The following is an 8856-nucleotide window of genomic DNA, read 5'->3' as shown; positions in this document are numbered from 1 at the left end:
TGTTCCCCCTCCCTCTCTCTCTAACTGTGTTCCCCCTCCCTCTCTCTCTAACCGTGTTCCCCCTCCCTCTCTCTCTAACCGTGTTCCCCCTCCCTCTCTCTCTGTGTTCCCCCTCCCTCTCTCTCTAACCATGTTCCCCCTCCCTCTCTCTCTAACCGTGTTCCCCCTCCCTCTCTCTCTAACCATGTTCCCCCTCCCTCTCTCTCTAACCGTGTTCCCCCTCCCTCTCTCTCTAACCGTGTTCCCCCTCCCTCTCTCTCTAACCGTGGTTCCCCCTCCCTCTCCCTCTAACTGTGTTCCCCCTCCCCCTCTCCCTAACCGTGTTCCCCCTCCCTCTCTCTCTAACTGTGTTCCCCCTCCCTCTCTCCCTAACCGTGTTCCCCCTCCCTCTCTCCCTAACTGTGTTCCCCCTCCCTCTCTCTCTAACCGTGTTCCCCCTCCCTCTCTCTCTAACCGTGTTCCCCCTCCCTCTCTCTCTAACCGTGTTCCCCCTCCCTCTCTCCCTAACTGTCTTCCCCCTCCCTCTCTCTCTAACCTTGTTCCCCCTCCCTCTCTCTCTAACTGTGTTCCCCCTCCCTCTCTCTCTAACCGTGTTTCCCCCTCCCTCTCTCTCTAACCGTGTTCCCCCTCCCTCTCTCCCTAACTGTGTTCCTCCTCCCTCTCTCTCTAACCGTGTTCCCCCTCCCTCTCTCCCTAACCGTGTTCCCCCTCCCTCTCTCCCTAACCGTGTTCCCCCTCCCTCTCTCCCTAACCGTGTTCCCCCTCCCTCTCTCCCTAACTGTCTTCCCCCTCCCTCTCTCTCTAACCTTGTTCCCCCTCCCTCTCTCTCTAACTGTGTTCCTCCTCCCTCTCTCTCTAACCGTGTTCCCCCTCCCTCTCTCCCTAACCGTGTTCCCCCTCCCTCTCTCCCTAACCATGTTCCCCCTCCCTCTCTCCCTAACTGTGTTCCCCCTCCCTCTCTCCCTAACTGTGTTCCCTCTCCCCCTTTCTAACCGTGTTCTGTCTCTCCCTCTCTCTCTGCTCAGGTCTCTTGGTGGCAAGTTACGAATTGGGCTTGCTGAGCAGTCCGTCCTCGCGGCTCTCGGCCAGGCTGTCTGCCTGACCCCTCCCCAGTCCGGTGAGCTTTGTATTCACCTCTCCTGCCTGACTCCTGGGTTGGGGGGAGGCTCAGCAGGGTCCTTGGTGGTGGTGGAAGCGTGGGCGTGGTGTGTGTCTGTTTGTGGGAGTGGGGGAACCGCGTTAGAATTGGCAGAATTAACCAACCTCTCCTGATCCTCCGTCCCCTCCTCTCGCATTCCACCCCCCCCCCCCCACCCCAGCTCTGTCCTCTCCAGATACCCTGGATCTCCTGGATGCTGGGAAGGGGATGTCAGCGGAGAATCGAAAATCCTGGATCGAGGAGAAGACTCTCCTGCTCAAGCAGGCTTACTGGTGAGTGCAGTGTGAGGAAACTGTCTGACCCTCCCCGGACCCCTTCATCCTTGGCTCCATCCCTTCTCCTTCCGTCCCTCACTCTCCCCTCATTCCCTCACTCCTGACTCGCCTCCCACTGATGGGAATCTCATTGCCATGTCGCAGTTTGTTGATGGGGTATGGTGGGGAGAGGGGGGTGGTGTAACCACGGTCACAGCGTTAATCAATCTCTCTCTCTCTCTCTCTCTCTTCCCCCCACCCCTCGCTCTTGGATCTTTCTCTCTCACTCTCGCTCCCGATCGCTATCGCGCTCTTATCTCTTCCCCTTGTTCTCGCTGTCTCTCTTGCTCTCGCTCTTTCTCTCACACCCTTGCTGTCGCTCTCTCTCTCTCTCTCCCCCCCCTTGCTCTCACTGTCCCTCTCGCTCTCGCTCTCTCTCACACCTTTGTCTGTCGCTCGCGCTCTCTCTCTCTCTCCTCACTCGCTCTATCTCTCTCTCACTTTCACACACCCTCATTCTCTCTCTCTTCCCCCCACCCTTCACTCGCTCGCTCTCTCTCTCACACACCCTCGGTCTCTCGCTCTCACTCTTCCCCCCCCCCCACCCCTTGTTTGCTCTGTCTCTCTCTCTCTCTCTTTCTCTCCCTCTCCCTCCCCCTTGCTCTCACTGTCTCTCTTGATCTCTCTCTCTCTCTCTCTCTCCCTCTCCCTCCCCCTTGCTCTCACTGTCTCTCTTGATCTCTCTCACTGTCCCTCTCACTCTCAATCTCTCACACACATCTTCACTGTCTCTCTCGCTCTCCTCCTGTCCTGTCCACAGTGAGTTACCCAACTATGAAGTGATCATCCCCGTCCTCCTGAGGGAAGGCATTGACAAGCTCCCAGAGCACTGTCGCCTAACGCCAGGTACCTGGGGTTTCTACGAGGGGCTCGGGTGTAGAGCAGGGCTCAGGGCTCACGTGGTGGTCAGGGATTATACTGGAGTCAGGGATTGCACAGGGATCAGAGGTTACACAGGATAATTGGGGGTTCATGGGGTATGAGGGTGTGTGGGTCAGTGTAATCCCAGTGTGGGGTGTTTAATGGACGGTGTGTGGGTCAGTGTGATCCCAGTGTGGGGTGTTGAATGGGCAGTGTGTGGGTGTACAGTGTGATCCCAGTGTGGGGTGTTTAATGGACAGTGTGTGGGTGTACAGTGTGATCCCAGTGTGGGGTGTATAATGGACGGTGTGTGGGTGTACAGTGTGATCCCAGTGTGCGGTGTTTAATGGACAGTGTGTGGGTGTACAGTGTGATCCCAGTGTGCGGTGTTTAATGGACGGTGTGTGGGTCAGTGTGATCCCAGTGTGGGGTGTTTAATGGACAGTGTGTGGGTGTACAGTGTGATCCCAGTGTGGGGTGTTTAATGGACGGTGTGTGGGTGTACAGTGTGATCCCAGTGTGGGGTGTTTAATGGACGGTGTGTGGGTGTACAGTGTGATCCCAGTGTGCGGTGTTTAATGGACAGTGTGTGGGTGTACAGTGTGATCCCAGTGTGCGGTGTTTAATGGACAGTGTGTGGGTGTACAGTGTGATCCCAGTGTGCGGTGTTTAATGGACGGTGTGTGGGTCAGTGTGATCCCAGTGTGGGGTGTTTAATGGACAGTGTGTGGGTGTACAGTGTGATCCCAGTGTGGGGTGTTTAATGGACGGTGTGTGGGTGTACAGTGTGATCCCAGTGTGGGGTGTTTAATGGACGGTGTGTGGGTGTACAGTGTGATCCCAGTGTGCGGTGTTTAATGGACAGTGTGTGGGTGTACAGTGTGATCCCAGTGTGCGGTGTTTAATGGACAGTGTGTGGGTGTACAGTGTGATCCCAGTGTGCGGTGTTTAATGGACAGTGTGTGGGTGTACAGTGTGATCCCAGTGTGGGGTGTTTAATGGACGGTGTGTGGGTCAGTGTGATCCCAGTGTGCGGTGTTTAATGGACAGTGTGTGGGTGTACAGTGTGATCCCAGTGTGCGGTGTTTAATGGACGGTGGTGTGGGTGTACAGTGTGATCCCAGTGTGGGGTGTTTAATGGACGGTGTGTGGGTGTACAGTGTGATCCCAGTGTGGGGTGTTTAATGGACGGTGTGTGGGTGTATAGTGTGATCCCAGTGTGGGGTGTTTCATGGACGGTGTGTGGGTGGACAGTGTGATCCCAGTGTGGGGTGTTTAATGGACGGTGTGTGGGTGTACAGTGTGATCCCAGTGTGGGGTGTTTAATGGACAGTGTGTGGGTCAGTGTCATCCCAGTGTGGGGTGTTTAATGGACGGTGTGTGGGTGTACAGTGTGATCCCAGTGTGGGGTGTTTAATGGACAGTGTGTGGGTGTACAGTGTGATCCCAGTGTGGGGTGTTTAATGGACAGTGTGTGGGTGTACAGTGTGATCCCAGTGTGGGGTGTTTAATGGACAGTGTGTGGGTCAGTGTGATCCCAGTGTGGGGTGTTTAATGGATGGTGTGTGGGTGTACAGTGTGATCCCAGTGTGCGGTGTTTAATGGACAGTGTGTGGGTCAGTGTGATCCCAGTGTGGGGTGTTTAATGGACAGTGTGTGGGTGTACAGTGTGATCCCAGTGTGGGGTGTTTAATGGACAGTGTGTGGGTGTACAGTGTGATCCCAGTGTGGGGTGTTTAATGGACAGTGTGTGGGTGTACAGTGTGATCCCAGTGTGGGGTGTTTAATGGACAGTGTGTGGGTGTACAGTGTGATCCCAGTGTGGGGTGTTTAATGGACAGTGTGTGCGTGTACAGTGTGATCCCAGTGTGGGGTGTTTAATGGACGGTGTGTGGGTGTACAGTGTGATCCCAGTGTGGGGTGTTTAATGGACGGTGTGTGGGTGTACAGTGTGATCCCAGTGTGGGGTGTTTAATGGAAGGTGTGTGGGTGTACAGTGTGATCCCAGTGTGGGGTGTTTAATGGACAGTGTGTGGGTGTACAGTGTGATCCCAGTGTGGGGTGTTTAATGGACAGTGTGTGGGTGTACAGTGTGATCCCAGTGTGGGGTGTTTAATGGACAGTGTGTGGGTGTACAGTGTGATCCCAGTGTGGGGTGTTTAATGGACGGTGTGTGGGTGTACATTGTGATCCCAGTGTGGGGTGTTTAATGGACGGTGTGTGGGTGCACAGTGTGATCCCAGTGTGGGGTGTTTAATGGACACTGTGTGGGTGCACAGTGTGATCCCAGTGTGGGGTGTTTAATGGACAGTGTGTCGGTGTACAGGGTGATCCCAGTGTGGGGTGTTTAATGGACAGTGTGTCGGTGTACAGGGTGATCCCAGTGTGCGGTGTTTAATGGACGGTGTGTGGGTGTACAGTGTGATCCCAGTGTGGGGTGTTTAATGGACAGTGTGTGGGTGTAGAGTGTGATCCCAGTGTGCGGTGTTTAATGGACGGTGTGTGGGTGTACAGTGTGATCCCAGTGTGGGGTGTTTAATGGACGGTGTGTGGGTGTACAGTGTGATCCCAGTGTGGGGTGTTTAATGGACAGTGTGTGGGTCAGTGTGATCCCAGTTTGGGGTGTTTAATGGACAGTGTGTGGGTGTACAGTGTAATCCCAGTGTGGGGTGTTTAATGGACAGTGTGTGGGTGTACAGTGTAATCCCAGTGTGGGGTGTTTAATGGACAGTGTGTGGGTCAGTGTCATCCCAGTGTAGGGTGTTTAATGGACGGTGTGTGGGTGTACAGTGTGATCCCAGTGTGGGGTGTTTAATGAACAGTGTGTGGGTGTACAGTGTGATCCCAGTGTGGGGTGTTTAATGGACAGTGTGTGGGTGTACAGTGTGATCCCAGTGTGGGGTGTTTAATGGACAGTGTGTGGGTGTACAGTGTGATCCCAGTGTGCGGTGTTTAATGGACGGTGTGTGGGTGTACAGTGTGATCCCAGTGTGGGGTGTTTAATGGACGGTGTGTGGGTGTACAGTGTGATCCCAGTGTGGGGTGTTTAATGGACAGCGTGTGGGTCAGTGTGATCCCAGTGTGGGGTGTTTAATGGACAGTGTGTGGGTCAGTGTGGTCCCAGTGTGGGGTGTTTAATGGACAGTGTGTGGGTCAGTGTGATCCCAGTGTGGGGTGTTTAATGGACAGTGTGTGGGTGTACAGTGTGATCCCAGTGTGCGGTGTTTAATGGACAGTGTGTGGGTGTACAGTGTGATCCCAGTGTGCGGTGTTTAATGGACGGTGTGTGGGTGTACAGTGTGATCCCAGTGTGGGGTGTTTAATGGACGGTGTGTGGGTGTACAGTGTGATCCCAGTGTGGGGTGTTTAATGGACAGCGTGTGGGTCAGTGTGATCCCAGTGTGGGGTGTTTAATGGACAGTGTGTGGGTCAGTGTGGTCCCAGTGTGGGGTCTTTAATGGACAGCGTGTGGGTCAGTGTGATCCCAGTGTGGGGTGTTTAATGGACAGTGTGTGGGTCAGTGTGATCCCAGTGTTGTGTGTTTAATGGACAGTGTGTGGGTCAGTGTGATCCCAGTTTGGGGTGTTTAATGGACGGGGTGTGGGTGTACAGTGTGATCCCAGTGTGTGGTGTTTAATGGACAGTGTGTGGGTGTACAGTGTGATCCCAGTGTGGGGTGTTTAATGGACAGTGTGTGGGTGTACAGTGTGATCCCAGTGTGGGGTGTTTAATGGACAGTGTGTGGGTCAGTGTGATCCCAGTGTGGGGTGTTTCATGGACAGTGTGTGGGTGTACAGTGTGATCCCAGTGTGGGGTGTTTAATGGACGGTGTGTGGGTGTACAGTGTGATCCCAGTGTGGGGTGTTTAATGGACGGTGTGTGGGTGTACAGTGTGATCCCAGTGTGGGGTGTTTAATGGACAGTGTGTGCGTGTACAGTGTGATCCCAGTGTGGGGTGTTTAATGGACGGTGTGTGGGTGTACAGTGTGATCCCAGTGTGGGGTGTTTAATGGACGGTGTGTGGGTGTACAGTGTGATCCCAGTGTGGGGTGTTTAATGGACGGTGTGTGGGTGTACAGTGTGATCCCAGTGTGGGGTGTTTAATGGACAGTGTGTGGGTCAGTGTGATCCCAGTGTGGGGTGTTTAATGGACGGTGTGTGGGTGTACAGTGTGATCCCAGTGTGGGGTGTTTAATGGACGGTGTGTGGGTGTACAGTGTGATCCCAGTGTGAGGTGTTTAATGGACGGTGTGTGGGTGTACAGTGTGATCCCAGTGTGGGGTGTTTAATGGACAGTGTGTGGGTGTACAGTGTGATCCCAGTGTGCGGTGTTTAATGGACGGTGTGTGGGTGTACAGTGTGATCCCAGTGTGGGGTATTTAATGGACGGTGTGTGGGTGTACAGTGTGATCCCAATGTGGGGTGTTTAATGAACAGTGTGTGGGTGTACAGTGTGATCCCAGTGTGCGGTGTTTAATGGACAGTGTGTGGGTGTACAGTGTGATCCCAGAGTGGGGTGTTTAATGGACAGTGTGTGGGTGTACAGTGTGATCCCAGTGTGGGGTGTTTAATGGACGGTGTGTGGGTGTACAGTGTGATCCCAGTGTGGGGTGTTTAATGGACGGTGTGTGGGTGTACAGTGTGATCCCAGTGTGCGGTGTTTCATGGACGGTGTGTGGGTGTACAGTGTGATCCCAGTGTGCGGTGTTTAATGGACAGTGTGTGGGTGTACAGTGTGATCCCAGTGTGGGGTGTTTAATGGACCGTGTGTGGGTCAGTGTGATCCCAGTGTGCGGTGTTTAATGGACAGTGTGTGGGTCAGTGTGATCCCAGTGTGCGGTGTTTAATGGACGGTGGTGTGGGTCAGTGTGATCCCAGTGTGGGGTGTTTAATGGACAGTGTGTGGGTGTACAGTGTGATCCCAGTGTGGGGTGTTTAATGGACAGTGTGTGGGTGTACAGTGTGATCCCAGTGTGGGGTGTTTAATGGACGGTGTGTGGGTGTACAGTGTGATCCCAGTGTGGGGTGTTTAATGGACAGTGTGTGGGTGTACAGTGTGATCCCAGTGTGGGGTGTTTAATGGACGGTGTGTGGGTGTAGAGTGTGATCCCAGTGTGCGGTGTTTAATGGACAGTGTGTGGGTGTACAGTGTGATCCCAGTGTGGGGTGTTTAATGGACAGTGTGTGGGTGTACAGTGTGATCCCAGTGTGGGGTGTTTAAAGGACAGTGTGTGGGTGTACAGTGTGATCCCAGTGTGGGGTGTTTAATGGACGGTGTGTGGGTGTACAGTGTGATCCCAGTGTGGGGTGTTTAATGGACAGTGTGTGGGTGTACAGTGTGATCCCAGTGTGCGGTGTTTAATGGACAGTGTGTGGGTGTACAGTGTGATCCCAGTGTGGGGTGTTTAATGGACGGTGTGTGGGTGTACAGTGTGATCCCAGTGTGGGGTGTTTAATGGACGGTGTGTGGGTGTACAGTGTGATCCCAGTGTGCGGTGTTTAATGGACGGTGTTGTGGATCAGTGTGATCCCAGTGTGCGGTGTTTAATGGACGGTGTGTGGGTGTACAGTGTGATCCCAGTGTGCGGTGTTTAATGGACGGTGTGTGGGTGTACAGTGTGATCCCAGTGTGGTGTGTTTAATGGACAGTGTGTGGGTGTACAGTGTGATCCCAGTGTGCGGTGTTTAATGGACAGTGTGTGGGTGTACAGTGTGATCCCAGTGTGGGGTGTTTAATGGACAGTGTGTGGGTGTACAGTGTGATCCCAGTGTGGGGTGTTTAATGGACAGTGTGTGGGTGTACAGTGTGATCCCAGTGTGGGGTGTTTAATGGACAGTGTGTGGATGTACAGTGTGATCCCAGTGTGGGGTGTTTAATGGACGGTGTGTGGGTGTATAGTGTGATCCCAGTGTGGGGTGTTTAATGGACGGTGTGTGGGTGTACAGTGTGATCCCAGTGTGCGGTGTTTAATGGACAGTGTGTGGGTGTACAGTGTGATCCCAGTGTGGGGTGTTTAATGGACAGTGTGTGGATCAGTGTGATCCCAGTGTGGGGTGTTTAATGGACGGTGTGTGGGTGTACAGTGTGATCCCAGTGTGCGGTGTTTAATGGACGGTGGTGTGGGTCAGTGTGATCCCAGTGTGCGGTGTTTAATGGACGGTGTGTGGGTGTACAGTGTGATCCCAGTGTGGGGTGTTTAATGGACGGTGTGTGGGTGTACAGTGTGATCCCAGTGTGGGGTGTTTAATGGACAGTGTGTGCGTGTACAGTGTGATCCCAGTGTGCGGTGTTTAATGGACGGTGTGTGGGTGTACAGTGTGATCCCAGTGTGGGGTGTTTAATGGACGGTGTGTGGGTGTACAGTGTGATCCCAGTGTGCGGTGTTTAATGGACGGTGTGTGGGTGTACAGTGTGATCCCAGTGTGGGTTGTTTAATGGACGGTGTGTGGGTGTACAGTGTGATCCCAGTGTGGGTTGTTTAATGGACGGTGTGTGGGTGTACAGTGTGATCCCAGTGTGGG

The 8856-nt window shown here is 53.8% G+C and overlaps 1 protein-coding gene across 1 annotated transcript in view; it reads left to right on the top strand.

The window, feature by feature from the left end:
* Window positions 1-1015: 1015 nt before the first annotated feature.
* The window catches only part of LOC140473887 (DNA ligase 1-like), a gene marked incomplete at its 3' end in the record, with an annotated part of 52801 nt that continues 44960 nt past the window's right edge, over window positions 1016-8856 (top strand). Inside the window, exons 1-3 of the mRNA XM_072567648.1 lie at window positions 1016-1117; window positions 1320-1431; window positions 2234-2319. Of these exons, the coding sequence (XP_072423749.1) occupies window positions 1367-1431; window positions 2234-2319 (151 nt within the window). The remainder of the gene's footprint in view (window positions 1118-1319; window positions 1432-2233; window positions 2320-8856) is intronic.

Source organism: Chiloscyllium punctatum, unplaced genomic scaffold (genome assembly GCF_047496795.1).
Source record: "Chiloscyllium punctatum isolate Juve2018m unplaced genomic scaffold, sChiPun1.3 scaffold_761, whole genome shotgun sequence".
Classification (NCBI taxonomy): Eukaryota; Metazoa; Chordata; class Chondrichthyes; order Orectolobiformes; family Hemiscylliidae; genus Chiloscyllium; species Chiloscyllium punctatum.
Note: the sequence above shows the minus strand (reverse complement) of the source record. Positions and strands in the feature narration are given on the sequence as shown.